Here is a 27,763-nt window from a genome sequence, read left to right as displayed (position 1 = left end):
GAGCGGGGAGCCGGGCACCACCAGGCACTTGCTATTCCGTGTGAAGCCTTGTTGTGGTGAGCGGTTCCGCCTGTGGGTTCCGTCTGCCTCGATGGGGAACTTGGGCAGAGAATGAGGCTGGTTAGAGCCAGGCCGTGTGGCGAGGGAGCGGGGCTCTCTGTTAGCGCTCCGAGGTCCCGTTGCCTCGGAAAGGGGTGCGATTCTCCTGCTGCAAGCCATATTGGCTGCCCCAGGACTCGGCTGTGCAGGTGGAAAAGGTGCTGGCAGTGGAGGGAGGCTGGTGGTGGTGGCCGCTCTTGAGAAGCTCTGCTGTTGGGTGCTGCCAAATCCTGACCTGGTGGAACTGTGTGTGTGCACGGAGAGGCGCGAACCTTGCTGGGAAGAGCCCTCCTTGGAGAGCTCAAGGAAAATCCCTGTAGACTGCTGCTTCCTGGGGGTTTCTTTCTTTCTTCCTCTCCTTTTCTTTTCTTTTCTTTCTTTCTTTCCAACCATTCTGAACACCTGTCTGTTGTTTATTTGTTCTGTTCTTGTCTTATTTTGAAGGTCTTGGACAAATGGTCTCAGACTCTGATGTGCTCTAAGTTTGTTCCAGTCCCAGATGCTTTAATGTTACCGTGCAGCATTTCCGTGTGTGTTGTGCTGTAAAATAATGGCTCCTTACTCTTGCATTTTTGCTCTATTTAATTTTGCTGTATTTTTAATTAGATACCAATATATTCCCTTCTGCTGAGCATTGTGCTCCCCTTTGTTTCTCCTCTGTCCTTGGGGCAGGGGCAGAGGGGAGGAAAGGGGAGTCTGGCATCGTGTTGAGGCCACAGGGGAGTCTTGAGCAACGGGTCGGGGTGAGGCCTGAGGACCACCTTGAGCGCTGCTCAACTGCCCCTTGATTAATGCTGCAGCCAGATGCTCGGGTGTGGGTACTGCCCACAACACTGCTGTTGGGGGGGGCATACCTTGCCTCTCCAAGCAGCCTCTTTGCTCCGGGCTTTGCTGTGTCTGTATTTTAGCTGAGCTGGATGGCGGGAGGGGGATACTGAGGGTCAGAGGGGACACTGTGTCTGAAATGACTCTGCTCCGCACTGAGCAGGTCCCACTGGTGCTGGGACCGATTCCAGCTGCTTTCCCTTCCCTTCCCTCCCCTTCCTTGTGCTCCGATGCTGGAACCACACCAAGGGATGGGCTGGGCCCCAGCCCTCGGTGGGGACAAGTGGAGGGTCCCTGCCCTGGACAGAGACTGGATGCACAGTGCTTGCTCCCTGCCACCCCTCGGGGCTGGAGGTGACACAGGTGCCATGTGTCTATGTTGCACTGCAGCTGATGGAGCTGAGCAGAGCTGCCTCTGCCCCCGTGGCCGCTCTGCAGGTAGTGGGACGTGGAAGGTGGGCAGGCGGGGAGTGACAGGGGCTGATGGGGGGTGGGGAGGTGTTTGGTCCCCAGCTGTGTACAGACAATTTTCTATGTTTCTTTTTTTTTGGTGGTAATTAAGATGAATATTTTAATGAGATGAGTTGTATGAAAAGAGGAAAATTTCCGGGCCAGACATCGGAAATAAAAAAAGACCACAGGGATATCCTCTCCTTGCCCTGTAGGGCTGAAGGGACGGAAGGCAGTGGCCTGCTGGAAAATGGTGAATGGAGGCAAGTCTGTGGTAGGGGCGGCAAGCGAGCCCCCTCCTCGCCTGCCTGCCCTCCCCTTGTACCACTGTACAACCGGTGTGAGGCTCTGGGTGTGGTAGAACAGCATAAGGACAACGAGGCTGACAGTCCTCATACATCACAGGAGCTGCCAGGACCGGAAAGGCCTACTCGCCACATTAAGACCACCTCTACAAGGAAGAAAAGGAGGGCTATAGTCGTGGGTGACTCAGCCCTGAGGGGGACAGAGGGCCCAATATGTAGGGCAGACCCCACTCTCGGGGAAGGCTGCTGCCTCCCTGGGGCACGGGCACGGGTCAGGAACATTACAAAGAGACTCCCTGGCCTGGTTCAGCCCTCAGACTACCACCCACTGCTCCTGTTCCGTGGGGGGGGCGACGAATGTGCAGATCGGAGTGCGAGGATGATTAAAAGAGACATCAGGGCCTTGGGACAGTCGCTAAGGGGATCTGGAGCACAGGTCATTTTTTCATCCCTACTTCCTCTTGCGGGCAATGACATTGAAAGGAACAGACAAGCTCAGTCTGTTAATACGTGGCTCCGTGGCTGGTGTCACCGCCACAATTTTGGGTTTTTCAACAATGGAATGGCCTATATGGCACCAGGCCTACTGGCAGCAGATGGGGGTTGGCTCACTCAAAGGGGGAGAAGGGTTTTCGCCCAAAAATTAGCAGGGCTCATTAACAAGGTTTTAAACGAGATTTGATGGCTGAAGGGATTATTGCTCTCTACTCATGTATGTTCATAAAATCTCAGCTCTCGACCTTCTCTCTGCTGTTACTGTCGGTCTTGTACAGATGCTTATGTTGCTGTGCAGGGATGCCAAGAGCCACTGGGGACTTGGGTCTAGGACTAGGGGCACAGGCCGGTCCCTCCTCAGAGAACTGAAACCTTTGGTCATGGCAATGAATTCCTAAAGATAATGGAGCCGGGGCAGTGGTTTCTGGTGAACGGAAACGTCTGACAGGGCTGTCTGAGTTGCCCATCACAGTTGAGGTTCTTGTGGTAAGAGCTGGGAAATCTCTCCTACTTTCCCCATATCTGTCAACTCACAGAATCGCTGTTTGCCACGGCTATGCTGCTTTCCGGGCAATGGGGCGTGTTGCTTCGGCCACCTGCTACAGCCCTGTGTCACAGGCGCCATTGTGATGCGGCTCTAGATATAAAAGGCACGAGGAAGGAGCGTGTCAGAGCGAGTGTGGAGCCCTGGAGGACAGTTTGCCATCCTCCGTTCTCCCAGAAGCTCAACACTTGACCGGGATCCGAGGGTCGGAGCACTTCCTGAGGATCACCGCAGCAGCACAAAATTGGGAAGTGCTGATCCGGACAATTATTCGCGACTTCTTCTGTCTGCAAACTTACCCACAGTCATGGTAAATGCTAACTTGGGTTACTGCTACAAATAATTAATGCTTGCTAAGGCAGAGTTAAGCGGTCTTTGATTTACAGAACTGTAGTAAACGGGATGATGGCCGCATAAAACATCATCTGTTATTTGGGGTACCTTTGCCGCTAGATGAAGGGGGTTTATTTCTGTGGCCGGGACGGGCAGCGGGTAACTTTAGGCCCTCTGTAGGAAGATGAGCTTAGGGGAGAATGCCGAGTGTTTTGCTGAGATGAACTCATGTCCTGGCTCTCTCCTGAAGGAGACAGGTGTTGGGAAGACTGTGAACAGTTTACGGAAACACGAGCTGGTAGGAGACTTTGCAAAGAATCTCGTAGCCAGCTGGAAGAAGCTGGCGCCAGTGTCCCAAGAGGCAGACAGGTAAGTGAACCTGTTTGGTGATCTTGATGGATGAGCTTTGTGTATTTTTGCGGCGGGGATGATAAACTTCCCCGACCAAGGTAATACAAGTGAAGGCTCTGGGAAAACTTGTAGGCCACGGGTGCTAACTCTGCATGGAGGTTTTGCCATCTTTTGGCAGAAACTTCCTGCCTCTGCTGGCTGCGGAGCGTTGGGCTGCTGGTGGCCGCAGTTTTGGGTGAACGTAGGGGGCAGTTTTCAAGACTTGGCAGTTGGATGAAGCGATTAACAGCAGAGGCCAGCAAAGTGCCTTTATTACAGCAAGAGCTGCAGTCGGCTTGTTTCCCGGGTTATGATGCTAAAGAGAGGGAGTTGTAGGCCCCAGTAAAGGAAGTGGCTTGGTTTGAAAGGCGCTTTTATGTGCAAAAGTCCTATGGCACCCGAAAGTTGATGCTAGCCAGCGTGTTGCAGGAACACAGCTGTGTTGAAGTCAGCAGAGAGATCATTTAGATGCGGGGGATAAAGACCCGGTCATTGATGATAATTTCGATGGCTGTGGTGTCCCTGCAGGCCTAACTGGCGACCTGGGGGACGTTTCCCGTAGGCACCACGCAGCCAGCAGTGTGGAGGCATGGAGACGGCTCTGTGCACATCTGTCTCTGCTTCCCAGGGAACTGTGACGCCTCTCGTCCTAACACAAATGCTGACTGAATTCCTGCACTAGAGGTGCACTTTTGAAATCCCTGAACGTCGCTGTGCCTGAGAGCATTAGTGGTGTTCTTGCCACAAAACTACCGACTACAACCTTAGTCTGCTGTAAGAGAGGTTCCCGTCCACATGGTCCGTGGGGAGGGGCTCTTCTCATTCATATTGGGAAGTTTTAATCTAACTATTTTAGGGGCTTTTTTGTGCCTTCAGAACTAACAACCGTGTTCAGAAGGAGAAGCAGTGGGACTGCAAGCAAAGCAACAGGGAAACAGCCAAGCTGAGCCTGGAGACCTCCGAGAGAAAGCGCAAATTCTCAGACTTGTGGCAAAAGTCGGTGGGCTTTTCCTGCAATTTTGAGGAGGAGGAATATGAACCACCTACAATGTCCTTTGAGGAGTACCTCACCTACGACCAGCCCCAGAAAAAGAAGAAGGTGGTCAAACGCTCTGTGCCAGCTGGGGAGAAAGACCGAGGGCACAGCAAAGGGAGCACATCCAAAGCCCGTACCAACACCTCCAGCTCAAGTGGGAAAAGCCCAAGCCCCAAGCAGACAAGTCAGAAAAGGGCAGAGAAGGAACCACCAGAGGCTCCTAAACCAAAGAGGGTAAGGTTTTGAAGGATCTCGTAGTGAACCTGAAAGGTGGGATCAGCCGCTCTTGGCCCTCTGCCATCTGGGCCGCCTTAGTTGTCCCCTTGGAGGTGCTCAACTTTGAAAACACTTTGCTCTTCAAAAAGCGGTTTTATAATCTTCACAGCCTTTTACGATGCTGTGAAGGTGCCCCATATCATAGCTTTCCTCCAGTTTGGGAGGTTCCCCTCTCCTCTGCCACTGCAGAGTGCTTTGTCAGAGGCGGGGAGGAGGAGAAGAGGCAGAACAGGGAAATGAGTGTTTGAGATGAAGGAAATGTTCCTGCCAGCTTTCTCTCCTGTTTTTTTCCATTACTTCTTTGCATTGTTAATCTGACTTGGGTTCTTGCTGGAGGCCTTCAGCACTGAACCCAGGAGGGTAAAGATGGGGATGGCTCTGAGTGGAGGGAGCTGAGAGAATCTATCTGATCCCGAATTTTGGCGTCTTTGTGTTGACAGCCGAGACAGAGCCACAGTGCTGTGGCAGAAGGGCAGGCTCCCCCAGAGGCCCTTTCCTGCTGCAAGCTGATCCGCACTGAGCGGCTTATTCAAAATATCAAACAAAACGCGGTTCAGCGCTGTTTGTACGCTGGCAGGATGCTACATCCTCCTGTATTCTCGGCTTACGTGCGTGTGCATTGTCTCCTTCCAGATACTTTTAGATGTGGTCCCAACATTACCAGACATCCCACTGCCACCAGTCCAGGCCAGCTACAGCCCTCTTCCTGAAGTCGACAGGCCCATTACCTGCCCCTCGAGAAAAAGGAAAGGTATGTTGGGCAGGCAAATAGGTCCTGACCTGAGATGAGGCAGATGCTCTGCTGACCCTTCTGGAGGCTGGAGGCCTGGGCTTTGGACTTGCCCTTCCCAAACTCAGTTGCAGGTGTCGTAGAGAAGCCCTGGCCCTTCCGGTCGCTTCTGGGGGACTCTGATTAGTGTTTCCTGTGCCATTCCTCGGGGTGGGCTCTTCTTTGCTCTCTTCCCTTCTTACTCCAAGTCTTTCACTCTACAGCAGCGTCCTTGCCTGTGGAAGAGAGCGAAGCGGGTTTTGGAGGCCGCTGGTTGAATTCAAAGACACCAGTGTATTCAGGCCCTAAACATGGCTGTGTCTCAGAGACGGTGTCTGCCTCTCAGCAAAGTGTCTGTGGCCTCGGTAACAACATTGACTGTAAGTACCTTTCCTCGTCTGCCTTAAAGCCACGTTGCCATGCAGATAACACTGCTGTCTTGGTAACTCATTTGGACCTGTCCCAGCGGCATCGGGCTTGGAGCATGTGAGCAGTTAGTTGCCCCTTGTCGCAAGGCAAGCTAGCGAATACGGGACACCTCTCCCGGAAAGCTCAGGTGCTGCACAATCGGCAGCCAACATGCTGGCAATAGCGGTAAAGAGCGCCTTGCGCAGGCACTTCTTAACTTGGAGAGACTGGTGCCTGGTGACTCACTGGGGCTATTGCACCCACGGTTCCTTTCTCCTTCCCCTCACACGGTGCAGTGGCGTGCAGCACCACTGCAGGTGTTTCCAGTGCATCCAAGGGGTCAGGGCCTTCCCTCGGCAACGAAGGAGCAGCATCAATATTCTCTGCATCTCCCTTCTCTCTAGCAACCTGTGAAGAGGCTGCTGTCCCCTTCTCAGTGCTGGAGCCGGTACTGGAGAGAGGCACTCCAGAGCAGCTCTATCGCATTGAGGAATGTAGCCATGTGAGTGCCTGGGCCCGGGGAAGGGCTGGTGACACACGGGCGTGACGTTCCGTCCTCATCTGCAAGTATAGAAGAGTGCTTTTGACAACAAGAGGTGGCTTTCGCTAGTCAGAAGCCTGTGGAGTTCCAGATGGTTCCTGGAGTTGCCACATGCCCACCTCTTGCTGCAAGCTGCTCCCGAAGCTGTCTTGCCCTCGGTGGTGTTCCAGTGGCACTGGTGCTGAGGGAGAGGGGAGTGCAGGTCTCAGCAGGGATCCCAGCTTATGTGTGGGCTTGTTTCAGGTCCTCATCAAGCACATGGACCATCTGTGGCAAAAACACTGTCTCCGGGAGTTCAAGAACGAGAGACCAGGGGAGTCTGAGTCCTGGAGGCAGATGTACATGCGACTTGACAACGCACGAAAGCAGCGGCTGCTCACGTTGGCGTGCAGCATCAGCTCAGCTCACACCAACAAACCCAAAGGTAAAGTAGGGCTGCATGATGAGAGAGGGGCCTGGGACTGCTGCCTTGCGGATGTCTTGGCGTGGGGAAGGTCTTCCGCAGTGTCGGGTTTCAATCTAGTCCAATTTAGGAGTTGCTGAACTCTCTGTTCTCTAATGAGAGAAGCACTGAGGAGCCTCCTTGATCATAAGCTGGATCTAAGCCATGTGTTCCCTCTGGCCTTCTACAGGTCGAGTGGCCCAATTAATCTCTGTGGACTCTGCACCAAAGGCCCCATGGGACGTACAAAGGAGGCAAGAGAGGTTTGGAACTGGAAGGGCTCTTGTGCCAGAGAAGGCCAAGTGACTGTCTCAGTAGCACTGGCTGTGCAGGACGTCTTAGCCTGAACTGTCACTCCCATCTCTGTTTCAGTATGGAACGAGTGAGCGAGGAGCAGTCCGCGGAAGGGCCCAGCACCAGCAGTGCCTGCTCCGTTTCATCCTCGGGCACGGCCGTCTCCTCCCCTGACCTCAAGAAACCACCCGTGAAGAGTAAGTACAAGCCGCAGAACATCCCTCTGCTCTCCTAGAGCTCCTCCTTTACCAACACTCGAATGTGCTGCTTCTGCTGTAAGAGAAATCCTGGCTAGGCAGCAGGGTGATGCTGGGGGCCTCTCTGCTCTCTCTGAGGAGAGGCTAAAGGCTCTTCACACTCCTTACACGAGACAAAGCATAGGGAAACGTCCGACCCAGCTGCCTGCTCAGTGCTGACTGTCTCAGCCTGTCCTAATGGTCCGGGTGCGGCAGAAACCCGGCCTTTCCCCTCCTGCTGTCCTTGCGTGTCTGCCCGGCTGTTTGGAACAATGACATTGTAGTGCAGCTCCCTTGGGAGGGAAGCAGGGAGAGTTTAAGCAGAGATGGGTGTCCTGGCAGTGCAGAAAGCCCCGTGGGCTCTCCTCGCTCTGTGACCTGACAAGAATATGATAGGCCGTGACCAGAGAGCTCACGCTTACGCCCGCCCTGCGTCTGCTTTGCCAGGGCTGCAGCTTGGAATTGCTCTCTGCTCTCCCAGCCTGTGACTGCCGCTTTAATGAGTGGGGGTTTGGCTGATTTGGTGTTTTTTTTTCTTTCTCTGTTGCAGAAATCGCACCCTTGATGGCAAAGTCTATCAAAGACTTCAAAAAGAGGTTCTCCCGGAGATAAGTCAGCTGTGCAGATCTGGGACTTTCCTCTTGTGGGGGAGTGGCACTGGAGGGGGAGAAGGTCCCCAGACAGCCCTTTTCTTTGAACTCTTGGGAGCCTTAACTTTGTCATCAGTCAAAAGAAGGGCACCAGCAGAGCGTGGAAGATCTGGAGACTATTTTACTTTTTGCCCTGTAATAAATTGTACTTTGGTTTTAACTCAATAGTTTTCCCTTCTATCCTACTGGTCTTTTTTTATCTCGGTCCCAGTAATCATTGTCCTCCCGATCCAGTACAAGGACCGGCCTCACTGTGACTGGAGCTGGCCAGAATCCATCCTTCTGAGTGGACACTGAGTGTCATGGGAGTCTTTCCTCGTGATCTGGTACCTGCTGGGCCCAAAGTCCCACTTGGACCCTCTGGGACAGGTCGGACCGGTGGCCCATCTGCTCATTGATCCTTTCACAAGTGCATCAGATAGTCCTGAGGCTTTGCTCTCTATTCATGTATGTTGATAAAATCTTAGCTCTCTACCTTCTCTCTGCTGTTACTGTCAGTCTTGTACAGATGCTTGCATTGCTGTGCAGGGATGCCAAGAACCACTGGGGACTTTTTCTCTGCTGCTGTTGTCTTCTGCTGGCTACTGGGAATAAAATTCCAAGGGGTTTTAGGAGTTATCTTACAGTGCACCGAGTCAGATTTGAACTGGGTTTTTTTTAGACAGAGAGTGGACTTTGGCTGCATCTTAAATTCAAAACAATTTTTAAAGATCAACTGTTTGGAGGTTCTAGCAGGGGAGTGCAGCTACCCTATATGCTTGACTGACGAATGGCGTGTCTCTACCGGGGAAGGTCGTCCTCTTCGACGGAGCACGCAACTTCGGGAGGGACGCACGTGGAGTGGAGAGGGAGGAAGGGGACACCCCCCTCGCCAGCCGGATCAGCTGAACCTGCCCTGGCGATCCGTGGGGTGACAGATGTTGCAGCCAGATTGCCCTTGCATCCAAAGATTGGACCAGATGATCCTTGAGGTCCCTTCCAACCTGGTATTCGATGATTCTGTGGTATCAGTGAAGGCATCAGTTTGCCTCTTTTGGTGGAAAGAAGGAATGCTTTTCTCTTGTTTTCTGTGCGGAACTGGGAAGGGTTTACTTCCAGTTTGGAAGCTGTTGCTTAAATCCCGTCTTTTTCCTGTATAGATTCCTCTGCTGCCTCTTGGGAAATACCATGGATTTTAGTCTTTGAACCTGAAACCACTTGACTGGGGTTGGAGGGAAGTGACTAAGGGAATGTGGTTTGTTTTCAGTGTGTGCCCACTACATAGCAGGAGTTCAAAAAGCCGGGTTGGGCTTGGTGTCTGAGGAGCTGGAGCTCTGGAAGGAACGGGTGTGCGATGTGGCCCAGTGGATGGGGCCACTGGGGTTGGTGGGAGTGTGAGGAGGTGCCCTGGAGCACAGCTCCCCGGGAGAGTCAGGAGCCCAAATGCTGCATGAGGGCTGTGATTTCAGGTGGAGTGGCTGAGGCCGCAGGCGAGAGCGGGGAGCCGGGCACCACCAGGCACTTGCTATTCCGTGTGAAGCCTTGTTGTGGTGAGCGGTTCCGCCTGTGGGTTCCGTCTGCCTCGATGGGGAACTTGGGCAGAGAATGGGGCTGGTTAGAGCCAGGCCGTGTGGCGAGGGAGCGGGGCTCTCTGTTAGCGCTCCGAGGTCCCGTTGCCTCGGAAAGGGGTGCGATTCTCCTGCTGCAAGCCATATTGGCTGCCCCAGGACTCGGCTGTGCAGGTGGAAAAGGTGCTGGCAGTGGAGGGAGGCTGGTGGTGGTGGCCGCTCTTGAGAAGCTCTGCTGTTGGGTGCTGCCAAATCCTGACCTGGTGGAACTGTGTGTGTGCACGGAGAGGCGCGAACCTTGCTGGGAAGAGCCCTCCTTGGAGAGCTCAAGGAAAATCCCTGTAGACTGCTGCTTCCTGGGGGTTTCTTTCTTTCTTCCTCTCCTTTTCTTTTCTTTTCTTTCTTTCTTTCCAACCATTCTGAACACCTGTCTGTTGTTTATTTGTTCTGTTCTTGTCTTATTTTGAAGGTCTTGGACAAATGGTCTCAGACTCTGATGTGCTCTAAGTTTGTTCCAGTCCCAGATGCTTTAATGTTACCGTGCAGCATTTCCGTGTGTGTTGTGCTGTAAAATAATGGCTCCTTACTCTTGCATTTTTGCTCTATTTAATTTTGCTGTATTTTTAATTAGATACCAATATATTCCCTTCTGCTGAGCATTGTGCTCCCCTTTGTTTCTCCTCTGTCCTTGGGGCAGGGGCAGAGGGGAGGAAAGGGGAGTCTGGCATCGTGTTGAGGCCACAGGGGAGTCTTGAGCAACGGGTCGGGGTGAGGCCTGAGGACCACCTTGAGCGCTGCTCAACTGCCCCTTGATTAATGCTGCAGCCAGATGCTCGGGTGTGGGTACTGCCCACAACACTGCTGTTGGGGGGGGCATACCTTGCCTCTCCAAGCAGCCTCTTTGCTCCGGGCTTTGCTGTGTCTGTATTTTAGCTGAGCTGGATGGCGGGAGGGGGATACTGAGGGTCAGAGGGGACACTGTGTCTGAAATGACTCTGCTCCGCACTGAGCGGGTCCCACTGGTGCTGGGACCGATTCCAGCTGCTTTCCCTTCCCTTCCCTCCCCTTCCTTGTGCTCCGATGCTGGAACCACACCAAGGGATGGGCTGGGCCCCAGCCCTCGGTGGGGACAAGTGGAGGGTCCCTGCCCTGGACAGAGACTGGATGCACAGTGCTTGCTCCCTGCCACCCCTCGGGGCTGGAGGTGACACAGGTGCCATGTGTCTATGTTGCACTGCAGCTGATGGAGCTGAGCAGAGCTGCCTCTGCCCCCGTGGCCGCTCTGCAGGTAGTGGGACGTGGAAGGTGGGCAGGCGGGGAGTGACAGGGGCTGATGGGGGGTGGGGAGGTGTTTGGTCCCCAGCTGTGTACAGACAATTTTCTATGTTTCTTTTTTTTTGGTGGTAATTAAGATGAATATTTTAATGAGATGAGTTGTATGAAAAGAGGAAAATTTCCGGGCCAGACATCGGAAATAAAAAAAGACCACAGGGATATCCTCTCCTTGCCCTGTAGGGCTGAAGGGACGGAAGGCAGTGGCCTGCTGGAAAATGGTGAATGGAGGCAAGTCTGTGGTAGGGGCGGCAAGCGAGCCCCCTCCTCGCCTGCCTGCCCTCCCCTTGTACCACTGTACAACCGGTGTGAGGCTCTGGGTGTGGTAGAACAGCATAAGGACAACGAGGCTGACAGTCCTCATACATCACAGGAGCTGCCAGGACCGGAAAGGCCTACTCGCCACATTAAGACCACCTCTACAAGGAAGAAAAGGAGGGCTATAGTCGTGGGTGACTCAGCCCTGAGGGGGACAGAGGGCCCAATATGTAGGGCAGACCCCACTCTCGGGGAAGGCTGCTGCCTCCCTGGGGCACGGGCACGGGTCAGGAACATTACAAAGAGACTCCCTGGCCTGGTTCAGCCCTCAGACTACCACCCACTGCTCCTGTTCCGTGGGGGGGGCGACGAATGTGCAGATCGGAGTGCGAGGATGATTAAAAGAGACATCAGGGCCTTGGGACAGTCGCTAAGGGGATCTGGAGCACAGGTCATTTTTTCATCCCTACTTCCTCTTGCGGGCAATGACATTGAAAGGAACAGACAAGCTCAGTCTGTTAATACGTGGCTCCGTGGCTGGTGTCACCGCCACAATTTTGGGTTTTTCAACAATGGAATGGCCTATATGGCACCAGGCCTACTGGCAGCAGATGGGGGTTGGCTCACTCAAAGGGGGAGAAGGGTTTTCGCCCAAAAATTAGCAGGGCTCATTAACAAGGTTTTAAACGAGATTTGATGGCTGAAGGGATTATTGCTCTCTACTCATGTATGTTCATAAAATCTCAGCTCTCGACCTTCTCTCTGCTGTTACTGTCGGTCTTGTACAGATGCTTATGTTGCTGTGCAGGGATGCCAAGAGCCACTGGGGACTTGGGTCTAGGACTAGGGGCACAGGCCGGTCCCTCCTCAGAGAACTGAAACCTTTGGTCATGGCAATGAATTCCTAAAGATAATGGAGCCGGGGCAGTGGTTTCTGGTGAACGGAAACGTCTGACAGGGCTGTCTGAGTTGCCCATCACAGTTGAGGTTCTTGTGGTAAGAGCTGGGAAATCTCTCCTACTTTCCCCATATCTGTCAACTCACAGAATCGCTGTTTGCCACGGCTATGCTGCTTTCCGGGCAATGGGGCGTGTTGCTTCGGCCACCTGCTACAGCCCTGTGTCACAGGCGCCATTGTGATGCGGCTCTAGATATAAAAGGCACGAGGAAGGAGCGTGTCAGAGCGAGTGTGGAGCCCTGGAGGACAGTTTGCCATCCTCCGTTCTCCCAGAAGCTCAACACTTGACCGGGATCCGAGGGTCGGAGCACTTCCTGAGGATCACCGCAGCAGCACAAAATTGGGAAGTGCTGATCCGGACAATTATTCGCGACTTCTTCTGTCTGCAAACTTACCCACAGTCATGGTAAATGCTAACTTGGGTTACTGCTACAAATAATTAATGCTTGCTAAGGCAGAGTTAAGCGGTCTTTGATTTACAGAACTGTAGTAAACGGGATGATGGCCGCATAAAACATCATCTGTTATTTGGGGTACCTTTGCCGCTAGATGAAGGGGGTTTATTTCTGTGGCCGGGACGGGCAGCGGGTAACTTTAGGCCCTCTGTAGGAAGATGAGCTTAGGGGAGAATGCCGAGTGTTTTGCTGAGATGAACTCATGTCCTGGCTCTCTCCTGAAGGAGACAGGTGTTGGGAAGACTGTGAACAGTTTACGGAAACACGAGCTGGTAGGAGACTTTGCAAAGAATCTCGTAGCCAGCTGGAAGAAGCTGGTGCCAGTGTCCCAAGAGGCAGACAGGTAAGTGAACCTGTTTGGTGATCTTGATGGATGAGCTTTGTGTATTTTTGCGGCGGGGATGATAAACTTCCCCGACCAAGGTAATACAAGTGAAGGCTCTGGGAAAACTTGTAGGCCACGGGTGCTAACTCTGCATGGAGGTTTTGCCATCTTTTGGCAGAAACTTCCTGCCTCTGCTGGCTGCGGAGCGTTGGGCTGCTGGTGGCCGCAGTTTTGGGTGAACGTAGGGGGCAGTTTTCAAGACTTGGCAGTTGGATGAAGCGATTAACAGCAGAGGCCAGCAAAGTGCCTTTATTACAGCAAGAGCTGCAGTCGGCTTGTTTCCCGGGTTATGATGCTAAAGAGAGGGAGTTGTAGGCCCCAGTAAAGGAAGTGGCTTGGTTTGAAAGGCGCTTTTATGTGCAAAAGTCCTATGGCACCCGAAAGTTGATGCTAGCCAGCGTGTTGCAGGAACACAGCTGTGTTGAAGTCAGCAGAGAGATCATTTAGATGCGGGGGATAAAGACCCGGTCATTGATGATAATTTCGATGGCTGTGGTGTCCCTGCAGGCCTAACTGGCGACCTGGGGGACGTTTCCCGTAGGCACCACGCAGCCAGCAGTGTGGAGGCATGGAGACGGCTCTGTGCACATCTGTCTCTGCTTCCCAGGGAACTGTGACGCCTCTCGTCCTAACACAAATGCTGACTGAATTCCTGCACTAGAGGTGCACTTTTGAAATCCCTGAACGTCGCTGTGCCTGAGAGCATTAGTGGTGTTCTTGCCACAAAACTACCGACTACAACCTTAGTCTGCTGTAAGAGAGGTTCCCGTCCACATGGTCCGTGGGGAGGGGCTCTTCTCATTCATATTGGGAAGTTTTAATCTAACTATTTTAGGGGCTTTTTTGTGCCTTCAGAACTAACAACCGTGTTCAGAAGGAGAAGCAGTGGGACTGCAAGCAAAACAACAGGGAAACAGCCAAGCTGAGCCTGGAGACCTCCGAGAGAAAGCGCAAATTCTCAGACGTGTGGCAAAAGTCGGTGGGCTTTTCCTGCAATTTTGAGGAGGAGGAATATGAACCACCTACAATGTCCTTTGAGGAGTACCTCACCTACGACCAGCCCCAGAAAAAGAAGAAGGTGGTCAAACGCTCTGTGCCAGCTGGGGAGAAAGACCGAGGGCACAGCAAAGGGAGCACATCCAAAGCCCGTACCAACACCTCCAGCTCAAGTGGGAAAAGCCCAAGCCCCAAGCAGACAAGTCAGAAAAGGGCAGAGAAAGAACCACCAGAGGCTCCTAAACCAAAGAGGGTAAGGTTTTGAAGGATCTCGTAGTGAACCTGAAAGGTGGGATCAGCCGCTCTTGGCCCTCTGCCATCTGGGCCGCCTTAGTTGTCCCCTTGGAGGTGCTCAACTTTGAAAAGACTTTGCTCTTCAAAAAGCGGTTTTATAATCTTCACAGCCTTTTACGATGCTGTGAAGGTGCCCCATATCATAGCTTTCCTCCAGTTTGGGAGGTTCCCCTCTCCTCCGCCACTGCAGAGTGCTTTGTCAGAGGCGGGGAGGAGGAGAAGAGGCAGAACAGGGAAATGAGTGTTTGAGATGAAGGAAATGTTCCTGCCAGCTTTCTCTCCTGTTTTTTTCCATTACTTCTTTGCATTGTTAATCTGACTTGGGTTCTTGCTGGAGGCCTTCAGCACTGAACCCAGGAGGGTAAAGATGGGGATGGCTCTGAGTGGAGGGAGCTGAGAGAATCTATCTGATCCCGAATTTTGGCGTCTTTGTGTTGACAGCCGAGACAGAGCCACAGTGCTGTGGCAGAAGGGCAGGCTCCCCCAGAGGCCCTTTCCTGCTGCAAGCTGATCCGCACTGAGCGGCTTATTCAAAATATCAAACAAAACGCGGTTCAGCGCTGTTTGTACGCTGGCAGGATGCCACATCCTCCTGTATTCTCGGCTTACGTGCGTGTGCATTGTCTCCTTCCAGATACTTTTAGATGTGGTCCCAGCATTACCAGACATCCCACTGCCACCAGTCCAGGCCAGCTACAGCCCTCTTCCTGAAGTCGACGGGCCCATTACCTGCCCCTCGAGAAAAAGGAAAGGTATGTTGGGCAGGCAAATAGGTCCTGACCTGAGATGAGGCAGATGCTCTGCTGACCCTTCTGGAGGCTGGAGGCCTGGGCTTTGGACTTGCCCTTCCCAAACTCAGTTGCAGGTGTCGTAGAGAAGCCCTGGCCCTTCCGGTCGCTTCTGGGGGACTCTGATTAGTGTTTCCTGTGCCATTCCTCGGGGTGGGCTCTTCTTTGCTCTCTTCCCTTCTTACTCCAAGTCTTTCACTCTACAGCAGCGTCCTTGCCTGTGGAAGAGAGCGAAGTGGGTTTTGGAGGCCGCCGGTTGAATTCAAAGACACCAGTGTATTCAGGCCCTAAACATGGCTGTGTCTCAGAGACGGTGTCTGCCTCTCAGCAAAGTGTCTGTGGCCTCGGTAACAACATTGACTGTAAGTACCTTTCCTCATCTGCCTTAGAGCCACGTTGCCATGCAGATAACACTGCTGTCTTGGTAACTCATTTGGACCTGTCCCAGCGGCATCGGGCTTGGAGCATGTGAGCAGTTAGTTGCCCCTTGTCGCAAGGCAAGCTAGCGAATACGGGACACCTCTCCCGGAAAGCTCAGGTGCTGCACAATCGGCAGCCAACATGCTGGCAATAGCGGTAAAGAGCGCCTTGCGCAGGCACTTCTTAACTTGGAGAGACTGGTGCCTGGTGACTCACTGGGGCTATTGCACCCACGGTTCCTTTCTCCTTCCCCTCACACGGTGCCGTGGCGTGCAGCACTGCAGTTGTTTCCAGTGCATCCAAGGGGTCAGGGCCTTCCCTTGGCAAGGAAGGAGCAGCATCAAATTCTCTCTGCATCTCCCTTCTCTCTAGCAATCTATGAAGTGGGTGGTGTCCCCTTCTCAGTGCTGGAGCCGGTATTGGAGAGATGCACCCCGGAGCAGCTCTATCGCATTGAGGAATGTAACCATGTGAGTGCCTGGGCCCGGGGAAGGGCTGGTGACACACGGGCGTGACGTTCCGTCCTCATCTGCAATAGCTGAATAGTAAAGAAGAGTGCTCTTTACAACAAGATGTGGCTTTTGCTAGTCCTGAGTTCCTGGAGTTGCCACATGCCCACCTCTTGCTGCAAGCTGCTCCCGAAGCTGTCTTGCCCTCGGTGGTGTTCCAGTGCCACTGACGCTAGCTGCTGCTGAGGGAGAGGGGAGTGAAGGTGTCAGCCGGGATCCCAGCTTATGTGTGGGTTTGTTTCAGGTCCTCATTGAGGATACAGATCAGCTGTGGCACAACCACTGTCTCCGGGAGTTCAAGAACGAGAGACCAGGGGAGTCTGAGTCCTGGAGGCAGATGTATCTTCGACTTCATGATGCACGAGAGCAGCGGCTGCTCATGTTAGCACGGAACATCGGCTCAGCTCATGCCAACAAACCCAAAGGTAAAGTAGGGCTGCATGATGAGAGAGGGGCCTGGGACTGCTGCCTTGCGGATGTCTTGGCATGGGGAAGGTCTTCCGCAGTGTCGGGTTTCAATCTAGTCCAATTTAGGAGTTGCTGAACTCTCTGTTCTCTAATGAGAGAAGCACTGAGGAGCCTCCTTGATCATAAGCTGGATCTAAGCCATGTGTTCCCTCTGGCCTTCTACAGGTCGAGTGGCCCAATTAATCTCTGTGGACTCTGCACCAAAGGCCCCATGGGACGTACGAAGGAGGCAAGAGAGGTTTGGAACTGGAAGGGCTCTTGTGCCAGAGAAGGCCAAGTGACTGTCTCAGTAGCACTGGCTGTGCAGGACGTCTTAGCCTGAACTGTCACTCCCATCTCTGTTTCAGTATGAAACGAGTGAGCGAGGAGCAGTCCGCGGAAGGGCCCAGCACCAGCAGTGCCTGCTCTGTCTCATCCTCGGGCACGGCCGTCTCCTCCCATGACCCCAAGAAACCACCCGTGAAGAGTAAGTACAAGCCGCAGAACATCCCTCTGCTCTCCTAGAGCTCCTCCTTTACCAACGCTCGAATGTGCTGCTTCTGCTGTAAGAGAAATCCTGGCTAGGCAGCAGGGTGATGCTGGGGGCCTCTCTGCTCTCTCTGAGGAGAGGCTAAAGGCTCTTCACACTCCTTACACGAGACAAAGCATAGGGAAATGTCCGACCCAGCTGCCTGCTCAGTGCTGACTGTCTCAGCCTGTCCTAATGGTCCGGGTGCGGCAGAAACCCGGCCTTTCCCCTCCTGCTGTCCTTGCGTGTCTGCCCGGCTGTTTGGAACAATGACATTGTAGTGCAGCTCCCTTGGGAGGGAAGCAGGGAGAGTTTAAGCAGAGATGGGTGTCCTGGCAGTGCAGAAAGCCCCGTGGGCTCTCCTCGCTCTGTGACCTGACAAGAATATGATAGGCCGTGACCAGAGAGCTCACGCTTACGCCCGCCCTGCGTCTGCTTTGCCAGGGCTGCAGCTTGGAATTGCTCTCTGCTCTCCCAGCCTGTGACTGCCGCTTTAATGAGTGGGGGTTTGGCTGATTTGGTGTTTTTTTTTCTTTCTCTGTTGCAGAAATCGCATCCTTGATGGCAAAGTCTATCAAAGACTTCAAAAAGAGGTTCTCCCGGAGATAAGTCAGCTGTGCAGATCTGGGACTTTCCTCTTGTGGGGGAGTGGCACTGGAGGGGGAGAAGGTCCCCAGACAGCCCTTTTCTTTGAACTCTTGGGAGCCTTAACTTTGTCATCAGTCAAAAGAAGGGCACCAGCAGAGCGTGGAAGATCTGGAGACTATTTTACTTTTTGCCCTGTAATAAATTGTACTTTGGTTTTAACTCAATAGTTTTCCCTTCTATCCTACTGGTCTTTTTTTATCTCGGTCCCAGTAATCATTGTCCTCCCGATCCAGTACAAGGACCGGCCTCACTGTGACTGGAGCTGGCCAGAATCCATCCTTCTGAGTGGACACTGAGTGTCATGGGAGTCTTTCCTCGTGATCTGGTACCTGCTGGGCCCAAAGTCCCACTTGGACCCTCTGGGACAGGTCGGACCGGTGGCCCATCTGCTCATTGATCCTTTCACAAGTGCATCAGATAGTCCTGAGGCTTTGCTCTCTATTCATGTATGTTGATAAAATCTTAGCTCTCTACCTTCTCTCTGCTGTTACTGTCAGTCTTGTACAGATGCTTGCATTGCTGTGCAGGGATGCCAAGAACCACTGGGGACTTTTTCTCTGCTGCTGTTGTCTTCTGCTGGCTACTGGGAATAAAATTCCAAGGGGTTTTAGGAGTTATCTTACAGTGCACCGAGTCAGATTTGAACTGGGTTTTTTTTAGACAGAGAGTGGACTTTGGCTGCATCTTAAATTCAAAACAATTTTTAAAGATCAACTGTTTGGAGGTTCTAGCAGGGGAGTGCAGCTACCCTATATGCTTGACTGACGAATGGCGTGTCTCTACCGGGGAAGGTCGTCCTCTTCGACGGAGCACGCAACTTCGGGAGGGACGCACGTGGAGTGGAGAGGGAGGAAGGGGACACCCCCCTCGCCAGCCGGATCAGCTGAACCTGCCCTGGCCATCCGTGGGGTGACAGATGTTGCAGCCAGATTGCCCTTGCATCCAAAGATTGGACCAGATGATCCTTGAGGTCCCTTCCAACCTGGTATTCGATGATTCTGTGGTATCAGTGAAGGCATCAGTTTGCCTCTTTTGGTGGAAAGAAGGAATGCTTTTCTCTTGTTTTCTGTGCGGAACTGGGAAGGGTTTACTTCCAGTTTGGAAGCTGTTGCTTAAATCCCGTCTTTTTCCTGTATAGATTCCTCTGCTGCCTCTTGGGAAATACCATGGATTTTAGTCTTTGAACCTGAAACCACTTGACTGGGGTTGGAGGGAAGTGACTAAGGGAATGTGGTTTGTTTTCAGTGTGTGCCCACTACATAGCAGGAGTTCAAAAAGCCGGGTTGGGCTTGGTGTCTGAGGAGCTGGAGCTCTGGAAGGAACGGGTGTGCGATGTGGCCCAGTGGATGGGGCCACTGGGGTTGGTGGGAGTGTGAGGAGGTGCCCTGGAGCACAGCTCCCCGGGAGAGTCAGGAGCCCAAATGCTGCATGAGGGCTGTGATTTCAGGTGGAGTGGCTGAGGCCGCAGGCGAGAGCGGGGAGCCGGGCACCACCAGGCACTTGCTATTCCGTGTGAAGCCTTGTTGTGGTGAGCGGTTCCGCCTGTGGGTTCCGTCTGCCTCGATGGGGAACTTGGGCAGAGAATGAGGCTGGTTAGAGCCAGGCCGTGTGGCGAGGGAGCGGGGCTCTCTGTTAGCGCTCCGAGGTCCCGTTGCCTCGGAAAGGGGTGCGATTCTCCTGCTGCAAGCCATATTGGCTGCCCCAGGACTCGGCTGTGCAGGTGGAAAAGGTGCTGGCAGTGGAGGGAGGCTGGTGGTGGTGGCCGCTCTTGAGAAGCTCTGCTGTTGGGTGCTGCCAAATCCTGACCTGGTGGAACTGTGTGTGTGCACGGAGAGGCGCGAACCTTGCTGGGAAGAGCCCTCCTTGGAGAGCTCAAGGAAAATCCCTGTAGACTGCTGCTTCCTGGGGGTTTCTTTCTTTCTTCCTCTCCTTTTCTTTTCTTTTCTTTCTTTCTTTCCAACCATTCTGAACACCTGTCTGTTGTTTATTTGTTCTGTTCTTGTCTTATTTTGAAGGTCTTGGACAAATGGTCTCAGACTCTGATGTGCTCTAAGTTTGTTCCAGTCCCAGATGCTTTAATGTTACCGTGCAGCATTTCCGTGTGTGTTGTGCTGTAAAATAATGGCTCCTTACTCTTGCATTTTTGCTCTATTTAATTTTGCTGTATTTTTAATTAGATACCAATATATTCCCTTCTGCTGAGCATTGTGCTCCCCTTTGTTTCTCCTCTGTCCTTGGGGCAGGGGCAGAGGGGAGGAAAGGGGAGTCTGGCATCGTGTTGAGGCCACAGGGGAGTCTTGAGCAACGGGTCGGGGTGAGGCCTGAGGACCACCTTGAGCGCTGCTCAACTGCCCCTTGATTAATGCTGCAGCCAGATGCTCGGGTGTGGGTACTGCCCACAACACTGCTGTTGGGGGGGGCATACCTTGCCTCTCCAAGCAGCCTCTTTGCTCCGGGCTTTGCTGTGTCTGTATTTTAGCTGAGCTGGATGGCGGGAGGGGGATACTGAGGGTCAGAGGGGACACTGTGTCTGAAATGACTCTGCTCCGCACTGAGCGGGTCCCACTGGTGCTGGGACCGATTCCAGCTGCTTTCCCTTCCCTTCCCTCCCCTTCCTTGTGCTCCGATGCTGGAACCACACCAAGGGATGGGCTGGGCCCCAGCCCTCGGTGGGGACAAGTGGAGGGTCCCTGCCCTGGACAGAGACTGGATGCACAGTGCTTGCTCCCTGCCACCCCTCGGGGCTGGAGGTGACACAGGTGCCATGTGTCTATGTTGCACTGCAGCTGATGGAGCTGAGCAGAGCTGCCTCTGCCCCCGTGGCCGCTCTGCAGGTAGTGGGACGTGGAAGGTGGGCAGGCGGGGAGTGACAGGGGCTGATGGGGGGTGGGGAGGTGTTTGGTCCCCAGCTGTGTACAGACAATTTTCTATGTTTCTTTTTTTTTGGTGGTAATTAAGATGAATATTTTAATGAGATGAGTTGTATGAAAAGAGGAAAATTTCCGGGCCAGACATCGGAAATAAAAAAAGACCACAGGGATATCCTCTCCTTGCCCTGTAGGGCTGAAGGGACGGAAGGCAGTGGCCTGCTGGAAAATGGTGAATGGAGGCAAGTCTGTGGTAGGGGCGGCAAGCGAGCCCCCTCCTCGCCTGCCTGCCCTCCCCTTGTACCACTGTACAACCGGTGTGAGGCTCTGGGTGTGGTAGAACAGCATAAGGACAACGAGGCTGACAGTCCTCATACATCACAGGAGCTGCCAGGACCGGAAAGGCCTACTCGCCACATTAAGACCACCTCTACAAGGAAGAAAAGGAGGGCTATAGTCGTGGGTGACTCAGCCCTGAGGGGGACAGAGGGCCCAATATGTAGGGCAGACCCCACTCTCGGGGAAGGCTGCTGCCTCCCTGGGGCACGGGCACGGGTCAGGAACATTACAAAGAGACTCCCTGGCCTGGTTCAGCCCTCAGACTACCACCCACTGCTCCTGTTCCGTGGGGGGGGCGACGAATGTGCAGATCGGAGTGCGAGGATGATTAAAAGAGACATCAGGGCCTTGGGACAGTCGCTAAGGGGATCTGGAGCACAGGTCATTTTTTCATCCCTACTTCCTCTTGCGGGCAATGACATTGAAAGGAACAGACAAGCTCAGTCTGTTAATACGTGGCTCCGTGGCTGGTGTCACCGCCACAATTTTGGGTTTTTCAACAATGGAATGGCCTATATGGCACCAGGCCTACTGGCAGCAGATGGGGGTTGGCTCACTCAAAGGGGGAGAAGGGTTTTCGCCCAAAAATTAGCAGGGCTCATTAACAAGGTTTTAAACGAGATTTGATGGCTGAAGGGATTATTGCTCTCTACTCATGTATGTTCATAAAATCTCAGCTCTCGACCTTCTCTCTGCTGTTACTGTCGGTCTTGTACAGATGCTTATGTTGCTGTGCAGGGATGCCAAGAGCCACTGGGGACTTGGGTCTAGGACTAGGGGCACAGGCCGGTCCCTCCTCAGAGAACTGAAACCTTTGGTCATGGCAATGAATTCCTAAAGATAATGGAGCCGGGGCAGTGGTTTCTGGTGAACGGAAACGTCTGACAGGGCTGTCTGAGTTGCCCATCACAGTTGAGGTTCTTGTGGTAAGAGCTGGGAAATCTCTCCTACTTTCCCCATATCTGTCAACTCACAGAATCGCTGTTTGCCACGGCTATGCTGCTTTCCGGGCAATGGGGCGTGTTGCTTCGGCCACCTGCTACAGCCCTGTGTCACAGGCGCCATTGTGATGCGGCTCTAGATATAAAAGGCACGAGGAAAGAGCGTGTCAGAGCGAGTGTGGAGCCCTGGAGGACAGTTTGCCATCCTCCGTTCTCCCAGAAGCTCAACACTTGACCGGGATCCGAGGGTCGGAGCACTTCCTGAGGATCACCGCAGCAGCACAAAATTGGGAAGTGCTGATCCGGACAATTATTCGCGACTTCTTCTGTCTGCAAACTTACCCACAGTCATGGTAAATGCTAACTTGGGTTACTGCTACAAATAATTAATGCTTGCTAAGGCAGAGTTAAGCGGTCTTTGATTTACAGAACTGTAGTAAACGGGATGATGGCCGCATAAAACATCATCTGTTATTTGGGGTACCTTTGCCGCTAGATGAAGGGGGTTTATTTCTGTGGCCGGGACGGGCAGCGGGTAACTTTAGGCCCTCTGTAGGAAGATGAGCTTAGGGGAGAATGCCGAGTGTTTTGCTGAGATGAACTCATGTCCTGGCTCTCTCCTGAAGGAGACAGGTGTTGGGAAGACTGTGAACAGTTTACGGAAACACGAGCTGGTAGGAGACTTTGCAAAGAATCTCGTAGCCAGCTGGAAGAAGCTGGCGCCAGTGTCCCAAGAGGCCGACAGGTAAGTGAACCTGTTTGGTGATCTTGATGGATGAGCTTTGTGTATTTTTGCGGCGGGGATGATAAACTTCCCCGACCAAGGTAATACAAGTGAAGGCTCTGGGAAAACTTGTAGGCCACGGGTGCTAACTCTGCATGGAGGTTTTGCCATCTTTTGGCAGAAACTTCCTGCCTCTGCTGGCTGCGGAGCGTTGGGCTGCTGGTGGCCGCAGTTTTGGGTGAACGTAGGGGGCAGTTTTCAAGACTTGGCAGTTGGATGAAGCGATTAACAGCAGAGGCCAGCAAAGTGCCTTTATTACAGCAAGAGCTGCAGTCGGCTTGTTTCCCGGGTTATGATGCTAAAGAGAGGGAGTTGTAGGCCCCAGTAAAGGAAGTGGCTTGGTTTGAAAGGCGCTTTTATGTGCAAAAGTCCTATGGCACCCGAAAGTTGATGCTAGCCAGCGTGTTGCAGGAACACAGCTGTGTTGAAGTCAGCAGAGAGATCATTTAGATGCGGGGGATAAAGACCCGGTCATTGATGATAATTTCGATGGCTGTGGTGTCCCTGCAGGCCTAACTGGCGACCTGGGGGACATGTTTCCCGTAGGCACCACGCAGCCAGCAGTGTGGAGGCATGGAGACGGCTCTGTGCACATCTGTCTCTGCTTCCCAGGGAACTGTGACGCCTCTCGTCCTAACACAAATGCTGACTGAATTCCTGCACTAGAGGTGCACTTTTGAAATCCCTGAACGTCGCTGTGCCTGAGAGCATTAGTGGTGTTCTTGCCACAAAACTACCGACTACAACCTTAGTCTGCTGTAAGAGAGGTTCCCGTCCACATGGTCCGTGGGGAGGGGCTCTTCTCATTCATATTGGGAAGTTTTAATCTAACTATTTTAGGGGCTTTTTTGTGCCTTCAGAACTAACAACCGTGTTCAGAAGGAGAAGCAGTGGGACTGCAAGCAAAGCAACAGGGAAACAGCCAAGCTGAGCCTGGAGACCTCCGAGAGAAAGCGCAAATTCTCAGACGTGTGGCAAAAGTCGGTGGGCTTTTCCTGCAATTTTGAGGAGGAGGAATATGAACCACCTACAATGTCCTTTGAGGAGTACCTCACCTACGACCAGCCCCAGAAAAAGAAGAAGGTGGTCAAACGCTCTGTGCCAGCTGGGGAGAAAGACCGAGGGCACAGCAAAGGGAGCACATCCAAAGCCCGTACCAACACCTCCAGCTCAAGTGGGAAAAGCCCAAGCCCCAAGCAGACAAGTCAGAAAAGGGCAGAGAAGGAACCACCAGAGGCTCCTAAACCAAAGAGGGTAAGGTTTTGAAGGATCTCGTAGTGAACCTGAAAGGTGGGATCAGCCGCTCTTGGCCCTCTGCCATCTGGGCCGCCTTAGTTGTCCCCTTGGAGGTGCTCAACTTTGAAAACACTTTGCTCTTCAAAAAGCGGTTTTATAATCTTCACAGCCTTTTACGATGCTGTGAAGGTGCCCCATATCATAGCTTTCCTCCAGTTTGGGAGGTTCCCCTCTCCTCTGCCACTGCAGAGTGCTTTGTCAGAGGCGGGGAGGAGGAGAAGAGGCAGAACAGGGAAATGAGTGTTTGAGATGAAGGAAATGTTCCTGCCAGCTTTCTCTCCTGTTTTTTTCCATTACTTCTTTGCATTGTTAATCTGACTTGGGTTCTTGCTGGAGGCCTTCAGCACTGAACCCAGGAGGGTAAAGATGGGGATGGCTCTGAGTGGAGGGAGCTGAGAGAATCTATCTGATCCCGAATTTTGGTGTCTTTGTGTTGACAGCCGAGACAGAGCCACAGTGCTGTGGCAGAAGGGCAGGCTCCCCCAGAGGCCCTTTCCTGCTGCAAGCTGATCCGCACTGAGCGGCTTATTCAAAATATCAAACAAAACGCGGTTCAGCGCTGTTTGTACGCTGGCAGGATGCTACATCCTCCTGTATTCTCGGCTTACGTGCGTGTACATTGTCTCCTTCCAGATACTTTTAGATGTGGTCCCAACATTACCAGACATCCCACTGCCACCAGTCCAGTCCAGCTACAGCCCTCTTCCTGAAGTCGACGGGCCCATTACCTGCCCCTCGAGAAAAAGGAAAGGTATGTTGGGCAGGCAAATAGGTCCTGACCTGAGATGAGGCAGATGCTCTGCTGACCCTTCTGGAGGCTGGAGGCCTGGGCTTTGAACTTGCCCTTCCCAAACTCAGTTGCAGGTGTCGTAGAGAAGCCCTGGCCCTTCCGGTCGCTTCTGGGGGACTCTGATTAGTGTTTCCTGTGCCATTCCTCGGGGTGGGCTCTTCTTTGCTCTCTTCCCTTCTTACTCCAAGTCTTTCACTCTACAGCAGCGTCCTTGCCTGTGGAAGAGAGCGAAGTGGGTTTTGGAGGCCGCTGGTTGAATTCAAAGACACCAGTGTATTCAGGCCCTAAACATGGCTGTGTCTCAGAGACGGTGTCTGCCTCTCAGCAAAGTGTCTGTGGCCTCGGTAACAACATTGACTGTAAGTACCTTTCCTCGTCTGCCTTAAAGCCACGTTGCCATGCAGATAACACTGCTGTCTTGGTAACTCATTTGGACCTGTCCCAGCGGCATCGGGCTTGGAGCATGTGAGCAGTTAGTTGCCCCTTGTCGCAAGGCAAGCTAGCGAATACGGGACACCTCTCCCGGAAAGCTCAGGTGCTGCACAATCGGCAGCCAACATGCTGGCAATAGCGGTAAAGAGCGCCTTGCGCAGGCACTTCTTAACTTGGAGAGACTGGTGCCTGGTGACTCACTGGGGCTATTGCACCCACGGTTCCTTTCTCCTTCCCCTCACACGGTGCAGTGGCGTGCAGCACCACTGCAGGTGTTTCCAGTGCATCCAAGGGGTCAGGGCCTTCCCTCGGCAACGAAGGAGCAGCATCAAAACTCTCTGCATCTCCCTTCTCTCTAGCAACCTGTGAAGAGGCTGTTGTCCCCTTCTCAGTGCTGGAGCCGGTACTGGAGAGAGGCACTCCAGAGCAGCTCTATCGCATTGAGGAATGTAGCCATGTGAGTGCCTGGGCCCGGGGAAGGGCTGGTGACACACGGGCGTGACGTTCCGTCCTCATCTGCAAGTATAGAAGAGTGCTTTTGACAACAAGAGGTGGCTTTCGCTAGTCAGAAGCCTGTGGAGTTCCAGATGGTTCCTGGAGTTGCCACATGCCCACCTCTTGCTGCAAGCTGCTCCCGAAGCTGTCTTGCCCTCGGTGGTGTTCCAGTGGCACTGGTGCTGAGGGAGGGGGGAGTGCAGGTCTCAGCAGGGATCCCAGCTTATGTGTGGGCTTGTTTCAGGTCCTCATCAAGCACATGGACCATCTGTGGCAAAAACACTGTCTCCGGGAGTTCAAGAACGAGAGACCAGGGGAGTCTGAGTCCTGGAGGCAGATGTACATGCGACTTGACAACGCACGAAAGCAGCGGCTGCTCACGTTGGCGTGCAGCATCAGCTCAGCTCACACCAACAAACCCAAAGGTAAAGTAGGGCTGCATGATGAGAGAGGGGCCTGGGACTGCTGCCTTGCAGATGTCTTGGCGTGGGGAAGGTCTTCCGCAGTGTCGGGTTTCAATCTAGTCCAATTTAGGAGTTGCTGAACTCTCTGTTCTCTAATGAGAGAAGCACTGAGGAGCCTCCTTGATCATAAGCTGGATCTAAGCCATGTGTTCCCTCTGGCCTTCTACAGGTCGAGTGGCCCAATTAATCTCTGTGGACTCTGCACCAAAGGCCCCATGGGACGTACGAAGGAGGCAAGAGAGGTTTGGAACTGGAACTGGAAGGGCTCTTGTGCCAGAGAAGGCCAAGTGACTGTCTCAGTAGCACTGGCTGTGCAGGACGTCTTAGCCTGAACTGTCACTCCCATCTCTGTTTCAGTATGGAACGAGTGAGCGAGGAGCAGTCCGCGGAAGGGCCCAGCACCAGCAGTGCCTGCTCCGTCTCATCCTCGGGCACGGCCGTCTCCTCCCATGACCTCAAGAAACCACCCGTGAAGAGTAAGTACAAGCCGCAGAACATCCCTCTGCTCTCCTAGAGCTCCTCCTTTACCAACACTCGAATGTGCTGCTTCTGCTGTAAGAGAAATCCTGGCTAGGCAGCAGGGTGATGCTGGGGGCCTCTCTGCTCTCTCTGAGGAGAGGCTAAAGGCTCTTCACACTCCTTACACGAGACAAAGCATAGGGAAACGTCCGACCCAGCTGCCTGCTCAGTGCTGACTGTCTCAGCCTGTCCTAATGGTCCGGGTGCGGCAGAAACCCGGCCTTTCCCCTCCTGCTGTCCTTGCGTGTCTGCCCGGCTGTTTGGAACAATGACATTGTAGTGCAGCTCCCTTGGGAGGGAAGCAGGGAGAGTTTAAGCAGAGATGGGTGTCCTGGCAGTGCAGAAAGCCCCGTGGGCTCTCCTCGCTCTGTGACCTGACAAGAATATGATAGGCCGTGACCAGAGAGCTCACGCTTACGCCCGCCCTGCGTCTGCTTTGCCAGGGCTGCAGCTTGGAATTGCTCTCTGCTCTCCCAGCCTGTGACTGCCGCTTTAATGAGTGGGGGTTTGGCTGATTTGGTGGTTTTTTTTCTTTCTCTGTTGCAGAAATCGCACCCTTGATGGCAAAGTCTATCAAAGACTTCAAAAAGAGGTTCTCCCGGAGATAAGTCAGCTGTGCAGATCTGGGACTTTCCTCTTGTGGGGGAGTGGCACTGGAGGGGGAGAAGGTCCCCAGACAGCCCTTTTCTTTGAACTCTTGGGAGCCTTAACTTTGTCATCAGTCAAAAGAAGGGCACCAGCAGAGCGTGGAAGATCTGGAGACTATTTTACTTTTTGCCCTGTAATAAATTGTACTTTGGTTTTAACTCAATAGTTTTCCCTTCTATCCTACTGGTCTTTTTTTATCTCGGTCCCAGTAATCATTGTCCTCCCGATCCAGTACAAGGACCGGCCTCACTGTGACTGGAGCTGGCCAGAATCCATCCTTCTGAGTGGACACTGAGTGTCATGGGAGTCTTTCCTCGTGATCTGGTACCTGCTGGGCCCAAAGTCCCACTTGGACCCTCTGGGACAGGTCGGACCGGTGGCCCATCTGCTCATTGATCCTTTCACAAGTGCATCAGATAGTCCTGAGGCTTTGCTCTCTATTCATGTATGTTGATAAAATCTTAGCTCTCTACCTTCTCTCTGCTGTTACTGTCAGTCTTGTACAGATGCTTGCATTGCTGTGCAGGGA

At 53.2% G+C, this 27,763-nt stretch overlaps 1 protein-coding gene across 1 annotated transcript; it reads left to right on the top strand.

Annotated features, from left to right (window-relative positions):
• Positions 1-12,801: 12,801 nt before the first annotated feature.
• LOC309680517 (elongin-A-like) lies at positions 12,802-27,373 on the top strand (the record flags this gene model as incomplete). The annotated part of the gene is given in 9 exon segments (XM_082494159.1): positions 12,802-12,986; positions 13,884-14,277; positions 14,953-15,070; positions 15,313-15,468; positions 15,899-15,996; positions 16,280-16,460; positions 16,669-16,780; positions 16,782-16,969; positions 27,133-27,373. Coding segments are annotated over 9 exon segments (1,494 nt in total). The 3' UTR covers positions 27,195-27,373.
• Between the last annotated feature and the right edge of the window lie 390 nt (positions 27,374-27,763).

The sequence above is a fragment of the Vanellus vanellus genome (genome assembly GCF_965231255.1).
Source record: "Vanellus vanellus genome assembly, chromosome: 22".
NCBI lineage: Eukaryota > Metazoa > Chordata > Aves > Charadriiformes > Charadriidae > Vanellus > Vanellus vanellus.
The sequence above is the reverse complement of the archived record's forward strand: the minus strand, read 5'-3'. Positions and strand labels throughout refer to the sequence as shown.